Source organism: Schistocerca piceifrons, chromosome 7, assembly GCF_021461385.2.
Source record: "Schistocerca piceifrons isolate TAMUIC-IGC-003096 chromosome 7, iqSchPice1.1, whole genome shotgun sequence".
NCBI lineage: Eukaryota > Metazoa > Arthropoda > Insecta > Orthoptera > Acrididae > Schistocerca > Schistocerca piceifrons.
The window spans coordinates 301,479,796-301,502,849 of NC_060144.1; the positions used below are offsets into that span (position 1 = coordinate 301,479,796).

The 23,054-nt window shown below is 40.0% G+C and overlaps 1 protein-coding gene across 1 annotated transcript in view; it reads left to right on the top strand.

The window, feature by feature from the left end:
• The window catches only part of LOC124805643 (fat-like cadherin-related tumor suppressor homolog), a gene marked incomplete at its 5' end in the record, with an annotated part of 863,745 nt that overhangs the window by 766,256 nt on the left and 74,435 nt on the right, over window positions 1-23,054 (top strand). Inside the window, 4 exons of the mRNA XM_047266209.1 lie at window positions 19,150-19,386; window positions 19,473-19,673; window positions 19,789-19,983; window positions 21,112-21,417. Coding sequence (XP_047122165.1) covers window positions 19,150-19,386; window positions 19,473-19,673; window positions 19,789-19,983; window positions 21,112-21,417 — 939 coding nt within the window. The remainder of the gene's footprint in view (window positions 1-19,149; window positions 19,387-19,472; window positions 19,674-19,788; window positions 19,984-21,111; window positions 21,418-23,054) is intronic.

Consider the following 23,054-nt stretch of genomic DNA (forward strand, 5'->3'; position numbering starts at 1 on the left):
TATTCCCTTGTCCTCTGATCTGTGAATGGAATAACTCAGCCAGTTATCAGGGAACTTAACAGTTTAGTGTTAAATGCACACTGCAGTCACCTTAGAATTTTTTTATATCACAAACAATTGCCAGAGGTGAAAGTCACAGTAAATTGCAGGAAAAAATTGTATGACTAACTGAAGACCAAACTCTGGACATTTCAACTTCTCATCCAAAACATACAGAACACCAAGTCAAAAGAGCAGCTGATATCAACATTAAAAAAGTCACTGGATAAAACTAAAATAACAAAGAGACAGAATGGCAAGCCAGCACACACTTTCAGGAGGTGAAGTTCCAAGTACTGCCAGTATGCACATTTAAAAGTAGAAGAAAATATTCTTGTTTATGGAACTGAGAGTTCTTTTTTCAAGGGAGAAAACAGGTATTGGTTAGGGAAGACTGAAAATAACAGGCATGTCTCTAGGACTGCAAGTTATTATGATACAGCTTCTGGCCACTACATAGCCTCAGCAGATGAAATTTCAATACTGCTGATAGACATACACGAAATAGGTCCATAGGTTCCTCTCCTGGAGTTGAGTGACTTGCCCTTGCTTCTTAATAGTCCACAATGCATCCATCTCTCTTCCCAGAGGAAGGACATAGTAGTTCAGAAAGCTTGAACAGTGTATGAATTTTTATATATGTCTATCGGCAATACTGAAATTTCTTCTCCTGTAGGTAAGTAGTAATTAGTAGTTCTGTCCCATAATTTTATATTTTTCTCAAGTGAGTCTTCCTTTTGATATAAATTATGTGATTTCCTTTTTTCACTAGAATGGAATCAAGTTAGCTGAAAACATACTACTAACACCAAAAAAGTTTCCTGGAAATATGAAAAAGTAGTTATTTGATTCTCTTATATCCATACACATTGTCAATGAAAATAGGTTTTTAAATATTACAGTCTGACTTATATATTGCAGATAAATACATGCTTCCTTATTTTATAACAGATTTTGTCCATAGTGACTTAATATCTGATGGAAATATATTATTTTTTTGTGTTGAGTGAGTGATATGGGAGCACCAGAATGTCATTTTTGTAAAGTTTCTCCCCTGGAAATAATATGTACTTATTGCATTTAAACTTCTTGTACTGTCTAAAGTATGTCTTTGTAAATTTTCTGATGTGAACTCATAAATCACTACTTGGGCTATAAGGTCAACATAACAGCATATCACTGATATTGTAATAGTCATAAAATTTTATTATACGGTTTTTCATTGTTACATTGAAGAGTGAAGTGCAGTTGCTTTTGAATGAATGTTATGTATATGCAGTTTTGCAAAAGAATGTAAAAAGTGCTACATGGCTTGAGATGAAAAAAATGTATGCACCATGTGAAATTGTAGTGGAGGTGCCAGCAACACAAAATATTTGACACAGCCCCTTAATTTTAGAAGCCTTAAATTTTTTCCTCCAGAAGATTTTTACTGCAAAAGAAACCAGAAAAGGAAAATTAGATAGATAATGCATTGCAGAATTTGAAGGTGGAATCTGGAATGCTGTATATTTCAAAATAGCTCACTACTTTATTCTTGTTTTTGTTTCTGTTTTTGTGTTTTTCTTCTCCTTCTTTCTTTTCCTTCTCTTTGACTTTTAAGTCAATAAAAAAGATCTTTCCTGAATGTTTGTTATTTCCTTTTACTACCTTTTTTTCCACTTTGTTCATCCTGATGATGTTTAGTGCAGTTTGGTCTTATCGTCTCCAGTGTTTTCAGATTTAACATCACTTTAGGCCAAGTAAAATGGCTAAAACTGACTTGTGCTCAAGAAAGGCTCATTGCATCATAATTATCACCATTAGCAGCAGTGATTTGAAAACCACTGCTGCATAGAGGCCTCCTCCCAGACTTTTCCATTCCTCCATTCCTTACAGTCTTGAGCTGTATACATCATTGTACCTCCTGCAGGCTTTCTGAGGTCATCCACCCACATTAGGTTGTTGTCTTGTTGTTTTCTTGTCTCATGGAACCCAGCAAAAAAAAGTTCTTTGTCCTTGTTGTGCCTACCTCCATTTCATTTTTATTGCAGTCATAATTACAGCTGCCTTTCCAGACTGTTCCTTGAGCCATGTATTTGTAGTCTTGTCACCCCCATCTCCCATTGCTTACTGAATAACACTAAGAATTTCTTTCATTTTAACAAAGAAGTCCATGACTCACTGTCATAAGTCAAAATGGTAATACATACTGACTGCAAACTTCCCATTTGAGACCTATTGGAAGCTTAAATGTGAAGTCTATATTAGTTTGGCAAACATGACCACCAATACCAGCATATTGAGCCAGAATGCAACATCACATAGGATGCGGGAAGGGATAGTAGAGTACGGGTGGGGAGACAGACAAAAGCTGTCTGCTGGAGTGTGGAGGGACTAGATCACCAACAGCTGCAGTGTCAGAAGATTGTGGAGCATGCAAGTGGGGAAAAAAAAGGAGCAAAAAAGGAGAGAAGTGGGGAAAGATGATCAGATGCGTTGGCAGAGGGCTGAAAATAAAAAACATTAGGAGATGAGACTGGGGAGTGATAGGACAGAAGAGGTGGGAACTGTTGGGTGGTGAGTGTGGGGACAGTGCGCTACCATAGGTGGAGACTGGGATAATTATGGGAGTATAGAATGTATTTTATGGACAACTTCCATCTGCCCAGTTCAGAAAAGCTGGTGGTGGATGGAAGGATCCAGATGGCTCGGGTTGTAAAAAGCAGCCATTACAATCAAGTGTGTTATGTTCAGCTGCATGCTGTGCCGCAGGGTGGTCTACTTTGCTCTTGGCCACAGTTTGGTGGTGGCCATTCATCTTGGTGGACAGCTGGTTGGTAGTCATATCAATATAAAATGATTGCAGCAGAGGTGGTATATGACATGTCTGCTTTCAAAAATGTCCTACCCCCTGATGGGGTACGATAAAGTGCTGAGTGGGTGAATTTGGGAGGTTTTGCACCTCGGTCTTCCAAAAGGATATGATCTTTGAGGCAAAGGGTTGGGATTGAGGGTCACATAGGGATTGACTAGGATGTTGTGGAGGTCGGCTGGGTGACGTAACACTACTTTAGGAGGGGTGGGAAGTATCTTTGGTAGGATGGCCCTCATTTCAGGGTACAATGACAGGTAATCGAAGCCCTGATGAAGGATATGATTCATTTATTCCAGTCCTGGTTGGTACTGGGTGATGAAGGGTACACTCTTTTGTGGCTGGTTGTTAGGGGTGCTGGGAGAATTCGAGGTATGAGGGGAAATGGCACAGGATATCTGTTTGTGGACTAGGTCTGGAGGATAGTGCTTGTCTAGGAAGGCCTTGGTGAGACCCTCAGCATACTAAGCAAGGAACTTTTTGTCACTGCAGATATGCTGTCCCCAGGTAGCCAGGCTATATGGGAGGGATTTTTCGATGTGAAAGGTATGACAGCTGTCAAAATAGTCAGGCTATCTGGGGACGGTGTATCTGCAGTGACAAAAACTCCCATGCTCGGTTCGCTGAGGGCCACACCAAGGCCTTCACAGACAGGCACTATCCCCCAGACCTAGTCTGCAAACAGATCTCCTGTGCCATTTCCCCTCAGATGCCCAAGTCCTCCCACCACTCTCAAGAACCAGCCACACTGGAGTGTCCCCTTCATCACCCAGTGCCACCTTGGACTGGAACAACTGAACCACATCCTTTGCCAGTGCTTTGACCACCTATCATTGTGTCCCTGAAATGAGGACCATCCTACCCAAGATACTTTCCAACCTTCTTAAAGTGGTGTCCCATCACTCATCCAACCTCCACAACATGCTAGCCCATCCCTATGCCACTCCCAAGCCAGTCCCTTGCCACAAGGATCATATCCCTGTGGAAGACCCAGGTGCCAAACATGCTGAATCTACCCACCCAGCATTACCTAATCCAGTCATGTCACAGGTTTCTTGTAGCCCAGGGGGTAGGTCACCTGTGAAAGCAGCCATGTCATATAACAGCTCTGCTGCAATCTTTGCACAGCTTTTTATATTGATATGACTACCAACCAGATGTCCACCAATATGAATGGCCACTGCCAAACTGTGGCCAAGAGCAAAGCAGACCTCCATGTGGTACAGCATGCAGCTGAACATAATACACATGATAAATAAAAAAATGTAAATGTTGTGTGATTAGGGCCTCCCATCGGATAGACCATTCGCCGGGTGCAAGTCTCTCAATTTGATGCCATTTTGGCAACTTGCATGTCGATGGGGATGAAATGATGATGATTAGGACACGACACCCAGTTCCTGAGCGGAGGAAATCTCAGACTCAGCCAGGAATTGAACTGGGGCCCTTAGGAGTGACATTCTGTTGCGCTACCACTCAGCTACCATGGGGGGGGGGGGGGGGGCAGACACACACTTGATTGTAATGGCTGCTTTATTATCCGAGTCATCTGGATCCTTCCCTCCACCACCAGCTTCTCTGAACTGTGCAGATGGGAGTTATACTTACCACACATTCTCCACTCCCGTAATTATCATGGCCAAAAGTTTCCACCCCCTCTACCCTACCAGCTCTTCCCCATTTTCATCTCCCGCCCTGTTTATTTGCAGCCCTCTGCTAAGGCATCCACCAACCTTTCCCTGCTTTTCTCCCATTTTTCTCTATTTTTTGCTCCTTTTTTCCCTACTTCCCTGCCCCACAACATCCTGACTCTGTGCCTGTTAGCAATCTAGTCTCTGCACATTCCAGCAGACAGTGTTTGTCTCTCTGCCCACCCGTACACTACTATCCCTTATCATTCCCCTTCCCCACCCTCTCCAGATTGCTGCTTGCATCCCACATCATGCGGCTTTTCGCGGATGATGCTGCAGTATACAGAGAAGTTGCAGCATTAGAAAATTGTAGCGAAATGCAGGAAGATCTGCAGCGGATAGGCACTTGGTGCAGGGAGTGGCAACTGACCCTTAACATAGACAAATGTAATGTATTGCGAATACATAGAAAGAAGGATCCTTTATTGTATGATTATATGATAGCAGAACAAACACTGGTAGCAGTTACTTCTGTAAAATATCTGGGAGTATGCGTGCGGAACGATTTGAAGTGGAATGATCATATAAAATTAATTGTTGGTAAGGCGGGTACCGGGTTGAGATTCATTGGGAGAGTGCTTAGAAAATGTAGTCCATCAACAAAGGAGGTGGCTTACAAAACACTCGTTCGACCTATACTTGAGTATTGCTCATCAGTGTGGGATCCGTACCAGATCGGTCTGACGGAGGAGATAGAGAAGATCCAAAGAAGAGCGGCGCGTTTCGTCACAGGGTTATTTGGTAACCGTGATAGCGTTACGGAGATGTTTAATAAACTCAAGTGGCAGGCCCTGCAAGAGAGGCGCCCTGCATCGCGGTTTAGCTTGCTCGCCAGGTTTCGAGAGGGTGCGTTTCTGGATGAGGTATCGAATATATTGCTTCCCCCTACTTATACCTCCCGAGGAGATCACGAATGTAAAATTAGAGAGATTAGAGCGCGCACAGAGGCTTTCAGACAGTCGTTCTTCCCGCGAACCATACGCGACTGGAACAGGAAAGGGAGGTAATGACAGTGGCACGTAAAGTGCCCTCCGCCACACACCGTTGGGTGGCTTGCGGAGTATAAATGTAGATGTAGATGTAGATGTTGCATTCCAGCCTGAGATGCTAGAGATGGGAGTCGTGTGTGTGTGTGTGTGTGTGTGTGTGTGTGTGTGTGTGTGTGTCTTTTACTGATGAAGGCTGTGGCTGAAAACTATATATTAGTATCTTTTACTTGTACCCGTCTGCAACTTGACGAGTTTTCTTTACGGTAAGTAGCCATCTGTCTTTTTGTACATTGGTGATATTTCTACCTGGAGTTTCCACTGTTTTTGGTTAGCAGATGCAGGGTAGTTTTTACTTCTCTGTTTATTTATTTTGCTGTATGTCCAGTTATTGTCTTCAACTGCCAAATGTGTAAAATCTTCTTAACTGGTTCTCTAACTTCTTTGTCAGTTTACTATCCAACAATGATTTGGATTCTCCACCCATCCCAAGTATTGATACTGATACTGTAGTTTCATGATATGGCTGCAGCTTCTGCCTAAGCGTGGGCCGTAACTGCCACCACAGGTTTGTCTGTGTGCCCATCTACTGATGTGTGAGTGCTAGCAAATACTGCAGCCTTGCACTTGTCCTGTAGTTTTTGCTGTTCTCTTGAAGCCTTTGATACACACCATTGATAGCAGAGTGATTGAAATTGCCTACGTTTACATTTCTTGATTCAAAACACTCATAATGTGTTCATGCTTAAGACAACTTTCACTACACTCTGGACTTTGCTTCTGGCTAGTTGTGAGCTTCATGCACTCTGCCATCATCAACTGCAGGAACTTCCTGTTTGTTCCACTGGTCTCTGCATCACTACCAATCTGAGTGATGATAAACTGTGTTCTACCTGTGCCCAGTAGGATGGAAAAGTTAATTTGCACAATTTTTTCATTGTGTCGAACATACATAACTCTGTGATGCCAGTTGATTTTTAGGCCTACTTCCAAACAGGATCTATAAATAATGTTCTGTAAATTTTGCAAATTTCTCTGGCATTAATCATTTCTGTTAAAACCATCTACACACACCTTTCCTTTCTTCATACGTTAAATGGTATTATGCACCTCATTTGGCATTTCTTTTGGACTGTTCACTCTTGTGTTGGTGGATCATCTCGTGGGCTTTAAAAACGTGTTAAGAAAGCTTGGACAAATTCTTCCTCTGCTTAGATTTTTTATCATCTGAAATGATGAAATATCTAGCTGACATCTGTTATGGTTTTGTTTTCTTAAAACTTACTGTTTGCTTATGTTTTTCTTGAACATTTTTCAATTTTTTTGTGCTCCAGGAAGCTGACTGCAGTTGGCATATGTGAGTATTATCATTTTCTTGAAACACTCACATTTTCTTTGATAGTTACTTTCTTCCATTTTCAATGAATTCTATGGAATGTCTTATTTATTCAAAAATAAGTTGCTATTCTCTGAGTTTTCTTCATTTTTTGTAACTCTTTTGCTTACAGTAAGGTCCAGATCTGTGTATTCTCCATGCTATGTTCCTCCTTCCCCCCCCCCCCCCCCCCCCTTTTACTTGGGTGTGGAATATTGATATCTCACAAACTTGGACATAGGAGTGGGGTCTTCAATAACTCTACAATGGTACAGCAGCCTTCAAGCCTCAGACTGTTTTCTGTAATGTTTGAGCAGCAGAGCTGTGCCCACAGCTGTCTCACCCAGGCCTGCAAAAGTTTGCTGTACAAGAGCTGGGATGGGGTCTCTTAATTACAATTTGGAGATGTTAAGGGAACACTGGAAGGAAGTTAATGAACTGTAAGGTCGTAATCAGAGAACAAATATTGACTCAACAGAAATTATTAGCAACAGGCTGTGAATCCACCTATAGAACAGAAAGTCAAAGAAAAATGTACTAATAAATCAGCAGTGGCTTCAAACAAAAGGTTTTACAAGAAATACAACCAGTCATGGGGAGAACAAGAAAGGTGAAAGGTTATTAAAAGTGTGCTTAAATGAGTGCTTGAAGAACTGTTGGAGACATCCAAGAGAAAAGTGATCCTGTTGGTGAAGAAATTTAGTGGCCAAACAGTGAATCACAGGAAGATGTCAAAGCAAAATTTAACACTAAGAAGTGGTGTGACAGAAACTGGAGCTGCTGAGCATAAACAATTATTCACAGTGGCAAACAAACAGGCAAACAGGCAGTTATATAGTAAAGGTAGTTACATGGAATGAAGTCTATAAGGAACTACAAACAAATGAGGGAAGTAGACTCAATTTTAGAATAGCTAAGACCAGGGATAAGGTGACCAACGATTTCTCCCACATTATGCAAGTAAAGAATGAAGATAGATTCGTACTTCAGGGTGAAGGTCAAATCAAGAAAAATGGAACTCCCCTTTAAAAGACTTTCAAATGAAGGAAAGCCAAGAAAATTTTCAGAAAATGTTGACTCTATTTAGAACATGGCATGAGATATATCACAAGATGAAGTTTTCATTCTGAGATAGATCACGCAATGCAGTTCAAATTCAGAAATAACTTCTAGAGCTCACTTGGCTGATACATAAACATCAAATCCAGACAGCAGGCATATAAAACATTCATGAGGCCTGCATTAAGGAAGGAGCAAAGATGTGGGAAACTGAAAAAAAAAAGTGCTAGAGGGTATGTACAATTGAGTTGAAAACATAAAGTTGTCATCATAAAGATATTGAAAGTCAAGTTGAAATGCTGAGATGGATGTATAGAATCATCAGAACTGACATGATTCCCAATAAGAGAACATGAGAAAATTGAAATGTTGCCGACTTTTCTGTAAAGAAGACTCCAATTGTATAGGCACATCCTGAAAAGAGATCATGCTTGAGGCAGTAGGAGGGAGGAACAACTGGTGGAAAGTGATTCACAGGACTGGGTTAAGACAGTTTCCAAAAACATTTATCATACATAAGACTGGAAAAGAATTATCAGAAGAAATAAACTGATCAGTGTCAATTTCAATATCCATTGCCACCATTATTTTGCTTTTTTGCATCCAAAGCATATTGCAAATTGAAAAAATTTTGTACAAGACTCATTTTGTTTCAATGGTAAGCATCTTCTGTGGTGATGAGTGTTTACTATTTCTTTTCATGTATTATGATGACAGCAGGTTTTTCTTTTCATTGTCATTAGAGATTGAAAATGAAAGGTTGCTGTGCACCGTCACTGATACTCCCATTCCTTTCTCTCTTATAGCCAACATTTTCTTGAGCTACATTAGACTTCTGTGTATACTTTACATTTCTTTAATTTACTTTAATGTACTTTATTTTACTTTACTATACTGCACTTGCCAGAAAGGATCACGTCCCTACGGATGACCAAGGTGCAAACACTGCCCAATCCATCCACCAGCATGTCCTTTTCCAGTCCTGTCACACGTTTATCCCACTTCATCAGGGGCCAGGCCATCTGTGAAAGCAGCCATGTCATTTACCAGCTCTGCTGCAATGATTGCACTGCAATCATTGCACAGCTTTTTATTTTGATATGATTACCAACCAGCCGTCCGCCAGGATGAACGGCCACAGCCAAACTGTGGCCACGAGCAAAGTAGACCATTGTGTGGCTCAACATGTGGCTGGACACAACACACTTGATTTCAAGAGCTGCTTTAATACCCGAGCCATATGGATCCTTTCCTCCACCACCAGTTTTCTGAACTGTACAGATGGGAGCTATCCCATAATTATCCTGGCCTCAACTTACGGTAACATACTATCCCCATACCCTCCACTCAACAGTTTCGACCCACTCTGACCCGTCATCTCCTCCCCATTCTCATATCCAAACCTGTTTATTTACAGTGCTCTGCCAATGTATCCACCTATCTTTCCCTGTCCGTCTCCCTCTCCTTTTTTCCCCACATCCCTGTTCCACAACCTCCTGACACTGCACCTGTTGGCAATCTAGTCCTTCCACACTGCACCAGACAGCGTTCGTCTTTCTCCCCACCTGTTCACTATGATCCCTCCCCCTTCCCCCCCCCCCCCCCCTCCATATTGCTGCTTGTATCCCACATGATTGTTGCATTCCAGCCCAAGATGCTGGAGTTGGTCGTTTTGTGTGTGTGTGTGTGTGTGTGTGTGTGTGTGTGTGTGTGTGTGTGCTTGCTTGTGTGTGTGAATGGTGTGTGTTTGTCTCTCTTCTACTGGTGATGGTTGTGACCAAAAGTGTTTTGTAAGTGTCTTTTAATTATGCCTGTCTGCAACTTGATGTGTCTTCTTTGGCAAGAAGCAAACTCTTTTCCTAGATTGTTGATATTCCTACCTGGAGTTTCCATTGTTTGATATACTTCCCTTTTAATTTTCAAAACTGTATTTTGCATAGCATCGAACAAAATCCATGGCTGTACTTGGTTTGCATATAAAAAGCAATATTGGGATGTGTGTGATATAAGATGTGATGGGAGGAATATATAGTGGGCTGCATCAAACCAATCAGAAAACTAATGACTCAGTAAGATAGGGACCACTGAATATGCTATGCAACTTCTCAATGTCTTCTGATGACAAAAAGAAAAACTAGCTGCCATCACAACATGTGAAGAGAAACAATTAATGCCAGTCACCATCAAGGGAAAAATATTTTTCAATTCGCAGTATATTTAGGGTGAATAAAAAGTTATTCCAACAGCAACGCAGAAAATGGCTACCAAAACAAATGTCCAATTCAGAGTTTTGGACCATATTGTTGTTTGTTCCAATAAAGTAAACATCTTGTTGTAACATTGCAGAAAGCATCATGGCAAGTCAATGTCTGCAGCCCTCTAAAATTGAATGCATTATAAATTACGCATACAGGTTGGGTGACTGACTGCTAAATGGCATACTGGCTTGAGTGCTCTTCTGGCACCTGATCTGTTTGTGTGTAAAGAAGAAAGCAAAAGACAGAAGCTTAAATTTGTGCTCTTAAGCTAGGTTTGAAAAAGGCCCTAATATTTGCAAGAGTGGGTACTGCGAAGGAGGGACCAGCAGTAGTATAAAAGAGATGGTAATTAATTGTGAGCTTAAGTGATCATGAATTCATTTGTCAGTTAAGAAATCACCTGGTATGGAAATATAAGATCTGTGTCATCTGTTTCATGTTGTTGTCATATCTGGTCCTGCCTATTGCTGGTAGAGAAGGGTTTGATGTCCATATGGCTACAAATAGTACAAGAAACGATATTATGAAAAGGAATCTCACCATATAGCAAAGATGCTGAGTCACAGATAGGCACAATAGAAAGATTGTCGCAAATGAAGCTTTTGGTCAATAAGGCCTTTGTCAAAAATAGACAACACACACACACACACACACACACACACACACACACACACACACACACACACACACGCAAACTCAATTCACACATACAACTGCAGTATCAGGCAATTGTAACTACACTGCCAGTCTGATGCTGCTGCTCGCAATGTGGTTTCGGTTGCCCGAGACTGCAGTCGTGTTTGTGAGTTGCATTTGCGCGTGTGTGTGTGTGTGTGTGTGTGTGTGTGTGTGTGTGTGTGTGTGTGTGTCATCTATTTTTGATAAAGGCCTTACTGGCTGAAAGCTTTATTTGTGATAGTTTTTGTGTTATGCCTGTCTGCGACTCAGCATCTCTGCTATATAGCGAGTAGCAGCTTTCATTTTCATAATAGTGGTTGATTCCATCCTGGAATTTCCATTGTTTAATAGTAAAAGAAAGTTTCAAATATTGTAGACAGTACAGTTTCACAAGAGAATTTCTTTGTATTTAGAAGTAAACTGCATATTTAGTATGTAAGCCAACAGCATCCAAGAGTAGTTCAATGCAGAGTATGTTTATTTGTAAATGAAATATCTTCTCTGTTACTTGTTTTGACTGTTTTTGTCTATTAAAGTCAACTTACTTGTGTATATTTGCATGTGTAGAATATTCATTTGTGATTTGTTTTCATGTCAGCTTAACTGCCTATCTGCAAAATTATGTCAGTGGGGATAACAAACAACACATTACTAAATAAAACCCTTTACACAGACATCACAGTTTAGTGTTAATTATTTACATAAATTGCAGCATTTAGTACTGTAGGGTAAAATATTGTCTCCAATTCAATACACTACTTGTTTCATACTATATTTATGATTTTGATTTGTCATTGCTATTGATTTTACATTTTGAATCATTTTCATCAGCCTACATACAGATTTTCTTATATGTCATGAAGAACTGAGAAGGTAGTACTTTCCAATAGTATTAATAGCCGTGAATTCCACCACTACTTTAAGTTAAAAATGAATACATGATCTTGAAAAAAGGAAGGGAGGAAAAGGCAGAACTCGTATAGATAGATGTGTTGACTAGTTTTGAAGAGAGAGAGACTTCTTTGGTAAGGAAATTTTGTATGTTTTTACCATATGAAGAAGAACAATCTAGGAGTTGGTTGTATGTCTGGTGTGCTCTGCTACTGGGTATATTAGAAAAATAACATTTTGATTAATGATCCACTGAATTTACTAAAAATGAAAGTTTATTACAATGTTGATGAATCATTGTCTGCCCTAATATCCTTCATCAGTGGCACCAAAATATATTTTATTGTTTATAGTAAATAAAATACATTACAAATCCATGAATTATCACAATTAGTCATCACCAACATACCACGTCAAAGTGTCTGTCAGTCCATTATGGCCAGGGACATCAGCTGGCATGTAGTTTTCAATTCAATAAACTTTACCAGCAGCCGTATACTTTAGGTTATTTATTTTTTTTCGAATGCAACCAGTTTCAGCAATTCATTTTGCCATCTTCAGGCCCCATACATTTTTTTGAATCAACCAGCTTATCGTATAGTGGCATAAAACTGGATACCATGAATCCCAGTGCTTGTGTAACGGATTCAACAATTCAGATTCACGGTATCCAGTTTTATGCTGCTATACGATAAGCTCGTTGATTCAAAAGAAGTGTATGGGGCTTGAAGATGGCAAAATGAATTGCCAAAACTGGTTGCATTTGAAATAAAATAAAATAACGTAAAGTATATGGCTGTTGGTAAAGTTTATTGAATTGATCATTATTGTCAAATCAAATTTTGACACAGTATGGTGATGATACACTTAGTATCAATTTTGCAAATCCATGATATTGCCATGAACAGTGGTGCATGCTGTTTGGTATTGTAGTTAACGTCACCAGCTGGCATGCTGTGGGTCGCCAATTCAAGTCCAACCTTCAGCAGTTATTTGTAATTTAGTATTTATCATTTGTCTAATGTTCTTAAAGTATATTATGTTTATAATGTTTGTATATCCTGTAATATCTGATGTTTGTGTAAGTACCAGCATTCTGGAATGTTTGGTGTTTATATAAATAGCCGCACTCTCCATCCAGGAATTTAGTTATGTTCTGGCTGCATACTGGTGTTCGTAATAAACATGCCATTTAGTGCCAAGCATTGCATTTAATTGATGATCCTGCTATTAGATTTGGACCTGAATGTGGGACATGACACTATGTGGTGGAAATCCCAGGTAGTTTGAAACATCAACATCACTATGGCTCCAATCAGGCAATGTAATAGCAGTTGCCTAAACGGATAAGAATCAGAATATATCATTCTACATTTCAGTGGTCCACATATTCAAGACACCAGTGGATTCCAAGCCAGCTATAAGTCAGCTGGACATATGGCATCCATCAGTATTTTCGGGAGATACTGGTCAGGACCCGACAAAATGGCTGAAAGAAGTCAACCTAATGATCAAGTACAATAGGTGGGATGAAATAAAGTGTTTGGCAAATGTGTACTTTTATTTGGATGGCCCAGCCCAGCAGTAGTTCAGGAACAACAGAGAGAAGCTAAACTGCTGGGATAAATTACAGGCCGAACTGAAGAAAACATCTGACAACAATCAGCAGCAAGTCTGCCTACAGAAGAACTACTGAAGAACAAGGGCACAATGGTGTAGAGAAACAACACAGTTCTACATACAGTTTTGGCCCTGTGCCATATTGTGAAGCCAAATATGATAGAAGTTGACAAAATTTCACACTTTATGAAAGAAGCTGCAGAAACATTTGCCAAGTTCTTCAGGTAATGGATGTCATAACATCCAAGGCATTCATCATGTGGTGCCAGCACATTAAGGAAATGCAACAGAAAGTAACTGGACATAGGAAGTACTATGGACTACCAAATGTAGACCCTGTGGCAGTCACAGAATACCACGACAACCTTTCTTGTCTCATGTGCCAAGTGAACGAAGAGATACTGCATTTTATGACTACCAGAACCATCGGATCAGGTAAGCAGGAGACAGTAGGTACAAATGTCAACATGATATGTCAGGAGATAATAGAGACTGTTGAAGAAGAGGTGTATTGATCTTTAGCACCAATCTCTGCCACTAACTGAATGCAACAGAATGGGCTCAGCCAATTCTGCCATACACCACAGCCATCAAATGGCAACCCTACATCTGACCAATGCTAGTATGAGCAACTTCTATGCCAAGTAAAACAATATGTAGAAGAACAGACATTTGGAGGTCAGAGAACAACACACCAGTGTGTTTCCACTCTGCCTGCCTTGGACACATTGTACACTACTGCAGAGAGGGAAGGTGAGTTTTTGATGATGTCTACACTGCAAGACATCAGTCATCACAACAGTTCTGCTCACTCCAGTCAATTGCAGACCATTATAGTCACCTGTGGGATGAAGCCCACCAACATAATGTGGATGAGGTTGCTTCCCAACATGCCATAACCACTCCTTTGTGCCATAAAGAAGTACCAGTCACTCGCCTAGCTGCCGACATCAGGAAAACTATGCAAGGCAACCATCTACGAAGATGATGTTATCACATATACAAATACTTGATGGTCACCAAAATGTCAGGAAATCTGATTGACACACAATTGATGGCCAACCTGTCCAGACACTAGTCGACTCGGGGCTGTCTTTTCTGTCCTGTCAGATGATTATCATTAACAGACAAAAAAGACTATGTTCCGTGATACAAAAGTGATTGTGCTAAAAGTTGCAAATGGGAAATAAATCCAGCTGACAGGAATGTGTGCTACAAGAATAATTATCAGTGACAGAGGAGAGCCCTATGAATTTTGTCATTTTAACAGAATTTAGTTATAATGTTATTCTCAGATGGGACTTTTTCCAGGCATCAGAAGCAGCCATAGGCTGTAGAAGATCAGAGCTGCAGATTTACGATGCTATTTCAGAAAGCACACATAACAGAGATTGCTCTGGGTGATTGTTTGCTGTTGTAAACATTGTTGTCCTGCCATCATCAACGAGACAAGTTCCAGTCATCAACTGAGATGCTCAGTTAAACTGTAAGTTTTGTCTTGAATTGCAAGAAGCTACTCAGACTCAATATTTGTCTTGAGCAGCCACAACATATCCCTAAAGATTTGTGCTTAGGTACACCTGAACCACTCCAGGAAGTGTAGCTTAGTGACATTGACAAAGAACTGTGCTCTGCCACCATTACAGACCACACAGAGTAGGAAGCTGCTATCAAATTATCAATAGAATCTGGCCCGGCCAATGGACAACATCAATGAGTGACAGCTGTTATGTGCCAATTTTAGACGCTTTTAAATTCAGACTGGAGAAAAAACAGACCAAGTGACCCATGGTAAAATAAATTATGAACATTGAGGTCACCCACCAATTAGCCAGCACTCATGTGGAGAGTTGCCAGCTGAACAACAGATAATTTGGGAGGAAGTGAAGAAGAAACTGCAATATGACATCAGAGATTCCTTGGTCCTCTCCTGAAGGCCTTGTGAAGAAGAAGAATGGCATATATGTGTCAACTGAACAAATTTGTGAAGGACGATGTCTGTCCATTGTGGCACATTGATGACATTCTAGACTGCTTGAAAAGAGGAAATTATTTGTCAACTATGGACATGCAGACAGACTACTAGCCAATTGAGGTTGAGGTTGAGCAGGAAAACACAGCCTTCATAACTCCTAAGAGTTTCCAGTCATGTTGTTTGTGCTGTACAACACCAGAGCCACCTTAAAATGTATGATGGACAACCTGTTACAACACCTTAAATGAACAATGTATCTTTATTTTCTGGATGACATTTTCATTTTTTTGAAGACATTTGAGAAACATCTAAGCCACCTGAAAACCATGTTGAAGTGTGTTCAGACTGCAGATCTCTGTCTGAATCCAAGAAAGTGCCTCTTTCCCACCCAAGAAATAAAAATCTTGGGTATTTAGAGAATGGTGATGGATTCTGTCCTGGCCAGAGAAAGTGAGAGCAGTCACATATTTTCCAGCTCCTCAACACATTTGTAATGTGAGAAGATTTCTCAGAATGGGCTCATGTTACCAGCAATTCATAGAGGATTTCTGCACTTGGGCACTTACCTTACAGAACTATTACAGGGAAATATCAAATGTTCCTGGAACAAGGTGCAAGAAAGAGCTTTCCTTGTCTTTAAGAAGATGTTACCATCTTCTCCAGTCCTAGCATTACATGATGTGAGACAGAATTTCACGCCGACAGTCCCATAAATATAAGGCTGGTACTAGTGCAAATGCAGGAAGATGCTGAAAGTGTGATAGCTTATGCTTCATGTGTACTCCCCAGGTCAGGGATGAATTACTCTACTACCAAGAAAGTGTGCCTTGCACCTGTTTGAGTCATCAAAAAGTTCAGCCATATTTATTTGGCAGTCCATTCACCACTGTGACAGACTGCAATTCCCTACGCTGTCTGACTAGCCTGAAGGATCCATAACATCGACTGGTGAGATAGGTGCTGAGACTTCAGGACTACAACATCATGCCAAGTGGTTGCAAATGCAAGGGCAATGAATGCATTTCAAGGAATCCTTTGGAGGAATGGAGTGAGGATGAAATGACATTGCTGCTGAACATAAGGGTACATCCAGAACTGATGAAAACCAAAGAAAACTTGAGGACAGAGAAGCTGGCCAAAGAAGAATTCCACTTAACAAACAGATCATGGTTATAAGAGGAATAATGATCCAATATCCAACAGAGTGGAAATGGTTGCTTCTCATCCCAGCTCATTTGCAGCCAACTATCCTGAAGTATTTACTCACTGCTCCAGTATCTGATCATCTGTGATTTCTGAAGACTCTAAAAAGAATCAGATACAGTTATCACTGGCCAGGTCCCTACCGATCCACTAGATGCTATGTGAGCCACTGTAAGGAGTGTCGGTGACTGAATCTCAAGCTGAAATGACCTCCATGGCATTTGGTACTGATCCCTCCTGCAACAGCGCCATTCCACTGAGATGAAATCCTCTTGGGGAGGTTCCCAAAGTCTCGAAATGGGATTCAGTGGATTGTAGTCTGCTCTTACTGCCTCACCCACCTGTGCTCTCACCAAAGCTGTGTGAATCTGAAACTCCAGAAATTGAAAAGTTACTTGATTGCGGAAAAGTTTTCTAGTCAAGACTAGTATCATAGGTAATCTCATGTTGCAATCTCATCCACAGGATGAAAACTGTGTACCACCCACACATGAATGGCCTCACAGATAGAATAAGATAAAATGCTGCCCATTGTGACATTTGCATACTACACAGCAAGGCAAGACGCCACAGGCTTCACAATGATCTTTGGGCTCCATGACTGTGAGGCTGAAACCGCCATGGATACACTGTTCCCGTGTCAGCCAGATGATACTCAATATGATTATGTTAAACACCTTATCACTAGAACCAAAGAAGCAAAGCATCTGATGTACAAACAGAACCTGGATGCCCAGGAGAAAGACAGAGAGTGTTGTAACATCAAGCAGCAGCCAATGAGATACAGCTAGGGAGACTTGGTATGGATTTCTACTTCTGTGCATAAAGTAGGACTAGCGGAAAAGTTGCCAAAGCACTACTGTCAGCTGTAGTATATCCTTAATTGCTTGTCAGGCATCATATACAAAGTCCAGGATAATGACCCTTTATCAAGAAGACAGAAGCGCAGAGATGTCGTCTGGGTCCTCTGCATGAAGTCCTATGACAGACAGTCAAGAAGTGTAATCAATTGCTGGAAGTTCGAAGAAACTGAATACCAACTTAATAATCGTGAAGCTTCGACAGGAGATGCTACCTTCAAATGCTCATCTTAGTGAAGAGGATGTGCAGTGTGGCATAACCATTAACAGCATTGGCTGGCTTACTGCTAATCGCAAGCATTTATCTTTTATTCACAGTTTATCATTTCTGGAAGGTTCTCGAAATTTCTTATGTTTGCATGTTGTGTAATATTCAATGTTCGTGTAAACAGTAGCAAACTCTGTTCAGCAATTCAGTTTTGTTGAAGCTGTATATTGGTGTTAATAATGAAGATGCATTTAGTGCTAAGTGTTGTATTTCATTCACGACCCTGCTTTTGGATTTGGATTTGGGTGTCATTATGATGTGACTATGTTGTAACGCACCTTACTTACTGAGAAAGGTAGAATATTTACTATTGACAATGAAGTTGGGCATTAGTCCCAATGCCAGTTAGGCAATAATGTGAATAAACAATCATTCTGAGCAACATCAGTCATTCATGAATCAAAATGTTACTCTTTTTCTAGTCTAGGAGTGGGTGGAAAGTGTGGAATGTGGCAATATTACAGTCAAATCTCAAATCATTTATAGAAAGGGGGAGGTGATAAAAGGGAATGTTATTATTTTGATTCTACTTTACAAATTGCTGCTGTAGGTGATGTAGTAACCAAACCCAAGTAACACAAATATGGCTTTATTCACAAATCTCTGAACAATAATAGAAATAAGCCTGTTGTGACTTCACATGTGACAAGATGAAACAATCATACAGAAGGTGCAACATAAGTGGCACATAGAACAACTGATGTGAGCGGTACAAATTAAAAGGTGAGTCACTGGTAGATGTGGCAGAGACCGTGCCCCGTGCACGCTTCCTACAGTTGGCCTCTAATGGCCATCCCGCTGATACAGTTGGTAGTTGATTTAAATACACGCGCGTGGTGGCACTACACTCACACTCACTAATAGCAGGATGCAGCAGTTGAGATATAGCAGTAGAAAGGGCCAGTCTGGACTTATTTAATGAATTTGCTCATGTCTAGCATGGTAATTGACTTTCTTTTCTTACAACATTGAAGCTAGCTTTGTAGGCCTCTTTACTAAAATGTGTTAAGCTAGCTCAGTAGACAATGATATTTATACAAGCAATGGGACAACAGTAAATGGAAGGTCTCAGATTATTACTATCTGTCCTTGCATGTTGAATTCCATTTTCTGTATTATTATTTACTTCTGTAAATGTATGCATTCACTTTTTCTACAAGAGAAATTAACTTGCACAAGGGCTTTGGGAGCAGTATATTTAGGGGGATTTCACATAACACATTTAGCAGCCTAAACAAGCTAGTCTTTTGTGAGCTTATTTGAAACTGGTTGTGTGTAATACAAAAGCTGCTGCAAGGAAAAAATATTTTTAAGCATTTTACGTGCTTTAAATTTAAATAACTGTATTTTATTTTTGTACTTCAATGTTTTAGAATATGTTTTTGCATGCAGGTGTAATATATGTTGTTGATGAGCTGGATTATGAACAAAAGAAGCAGTATGAGCTGACCATACGTGCAACAGACAGTGTATCTGGAGTTTATGCAGAAGTTCCAGTCAGTATTCTTGTTCAAGATGTCAATGACTGTCCTCCAGAATTTAGCAGTGACAGTTATAATATTTCTGTCTCTGAAGCTTCACCATTTGGCACTTCTGTTCTCCGAGTGTCTGCCAGAGACAATGACACAGGTAAAATAGCACAGACTATTAAGAAACAGTCAAAATATAAGAAGACTTCACTGAGAATCTAGAAACTTTTTTTTAATTTCCTACAGGCATTAACCAGAAGATTCGATATCAGATTCAGAGCGATTCCAGCAATTCATCAGAATTTTTTCATATTGATTCAGATGATGGATCTATCTATCTGAAGCAGTCATTAGATCATGAGATTCATGACAGTCACCACTTTACAATTATTGCAATGGATGCTGGGGTTCCAAGTCTCTCAAGTACTGCACATGTTTGGGTTTCTGGTTAGTTTCATTTGATTCCTTTCTTAACCAAACGTAAAAGTAAACTTAAAGTATTTGTATATCTAACTATTTTATTGATAATTTCATTTGTGAAGATTTTTTATTTCTGTTTCAGTTATCGATATGAATGATAACCCACCAAAATTCGAGCAACCATCATATGTATGCTCTCTCTCTGAACATGCTCAAAGAGGACAGTTCATCACTGTTGTTAAAGCAAGTGATCCTGACTATGTTGATCATGAAAGACTAAGCTACACAATTGTTGGAGGAAATGACCAACAGACATTCTCCATTGATTCCGCTACAGGTGTGCTTTATCGTCATTTTTCAGTCAGTGTATTTTGATATACAATTTTCCTGAAAAAATTAAGCTAATTCACGTGTTACATTGTTGATTGTGGTAATATATAGTCACAGCTTGTCATCTGCATAGGATTTGTCTGTACTTTATTTTATCTATATTAATTTCATGTAGTGGATTGTTCCATGGCCAGGAGATTTGCTGTGCAGTTTGGTCCTACAGTAAAATAGAGAGAGGGAGGGAGGGAGAGGGAGCATAACCTTTTATGTTTGTCATAGGAGCATGCTAGAGGGTGTATTTTTTGTGTGTGTGTGTGTGTGTGTGTGTGTGTGTGTGTGTGTGTGTAGGGGGTCAGGGGAGGCAGTATTGAAGAGGAAACAGCAGAGACTAATGGATATGAGAATCCATAGGTCCATAAAACTAGCTCCAGTTCGCTAGGGGAATGGGGGACAGCAGAGAGAAATCAGAACCTGGTGGGCTGAAACAGAATGAGAGCAGGGATAGATGTTGCAATACAGGGACTAGTGACAATTGAGACAGGATGATTGTGTTGTTGAGACAGTTTCCACCTATAAAATTAAGACAAGCTGATGCTGATTGGGAATCAGGATACCACAAGTAGTGAAATAGCCACTTACGTTGAAAAACATGCTTTGATATCGGATGGTCTTATTTTCTCTTGTATGCAGTCCCACAGGAGGCATTCTTACAGATAGATAGTTTACTGATGGCCATACTCACATGGAAAGTGTACCATAATTGCAGTGGAATTATTATGTGATTATTTATGAATTGCTGTGCTTCTTATATACCATAGGCTGAACTATCTGTGGTGAATAGCCACTTCAGACTTTGGCCAAGAGCAAGTTTGTTAGCATTTGTAACATTTGTGTTTCATTAACTCATCTGTGTGAAGCAGAAGAATCACAGTCTGAGAATGTGTCTGTTTTAAAAGGAAGACATAATCATGTCAGAACCCTTAAGATGACATGTTTGTTTTATTTCATGTGTACAATTTTTATTTCCTGAGAATCAGCACCTGGTCTACATTCTTTTTTCCTCATAAATAGCAATGAAAACTCTATAAATTTAGTTGTACGTACAAAAAGGATTTACTAAATTCTTTGTTTGTAGGTGTGATCTCACTGATAAATATGCAGAACTTTGCAGAGAAACAGGAAAGCATTTTAAATATCTCAGTCACAGATGGAGTCTACACAAGTTTTACCAGAGTACGTATTATCATACTGCCAGCAAACAGACATAATCCTGCTTTTCCCAAGATTCAGTTTGAAGTTACAGTACCAGAGAATCAACCACGTGGAACACTGGTAACAAAAGTCACAGCCACAGATAAAGATTTTGGCAAATATGGTGAAGTTGCATACTCCATTCCATCTGATTTACTGAAAGAAATTTTTGAAGTCAACAAAAAGACAGGTAAGTCTATGAAAAAGTGTTTTCCAATAGATGTGTGTGACCTTTTCTTTGCTGGGAGCTAGTGTGATCAAATTTTTATTGAAATATTTAGCTAAGTGCATATAATTGTCAATTTTCTCTTCACAGCCTGTAATGAAAAATGGTTTTGGTAAATGGTTATGGACTTAGGGTTTACCTGCGGAAGAGTGAATAGATCTGCACATAGCTACAGAAACTTTGTAATAACTGTACTCCTAAGTTTAATCCATGTTGTTTTTTCTCACCACTATTCTTTAAATTGAACTGTTACATCCCTCTTATATGTGTTCAGTTTTATATAACACAAGTAGGCCACCTATTCATAACCTTAAATAAACAAAGATAGTAAAAAAAAAATAATTTACCCTTTGACATTAGATGAGTATAAAGTTACAACAAATGAAAACATTGCTATTATTTATTATCTGTTCTCATTTTCATTGGTGAGTCCCAGAAAAAAGTCAATAAACTTTATAACAGAATTGCTCCAAATTGTTTGTTATATAACCTTCATTTATGTCTTACTCCTTAAAAAAACATCAGAAAAATAGTGAATATGGTAATTAATAATATAATGAAAAGGATAGTTGCCACTCACCATGTAGTGGAAATGCTGAGTTGCAGAAACGCATAACAAACATACTGTCAGAAAGTTAGCTTTTGACCAAGAAGGCCTGTGTCAAAAGTGGACAACCTACACACATGCACATTCTCAGGCAAGTGCAACTCATATAAATATGAACACAGTCTCTGGCAGCTCGAGCCAGACTGCAAGCAGAAAGGTGTTATTGGAGAGGAAACTGGGTGGGGGTAACGACGAGTCTGGGGCAGAGAGGGGGAGAGACTGCAGGGTAGGGTTTGGAGGACAGTAAAGTGCTGCTGCAAGTGTGCAGGGATGAGGTGGAGAGTGTGGCATCTAGGTGCAGTCAAGAGATTAGATGGAGGCCGAGGGAGAGGGAGGGGGGGGGGGGGGGTAGCGGAAAAGGAGAGAAGTAAAAAGACTGGGTGCGTTGGTGAAATAGACGGCTGTTTAGTGCTTTAATGGGAACAGGGAAGGGCTAGATGGGTAAGGACAATGACTAACAGAGGCTGAGGCCAGGAGGGTTACAGGAATGTAGGATATATTGTGGGGAGAGTTCCCAACTGTGCAGTTCAGAAAAGCTTGTGTTGATGGTAGGGATGTAGATAGCACAGGCTGTGAAGCAGTCATTGAAATGAAGGATATCATGCTGGGCAGCATGCTCAGCAAGAGGGTGGTCCAGTTGTTTCTTGGCCACAGTTTGACAGTGGCTATTCGTGCAGACAGACAGCTTGTTGGTTGTCATGCCCATATAGAATGCAGCACAGTGGTAGCAGCTCAGCTTGCAGATCATAGGACGGGTTTCACAGGTAGCCCTACCTTTGATGGGATATGTGATGTTTGTGATGGGGCTGGAGTAGGTGGTGGTGGAATGTAATTATACACTTATAAATGTAGGCCTAATACCAGAAATACTGTAGCTAATAATAAAGTATATACAGAAGTGAACTCACAATTTTTTTTTTTTTTTTTTTTTTTTTTTTTTTTTTTTTTTTTTTTTTGTGTGTGTGTGTGTGTGTGTGTGTGTGTAATGTTGCAG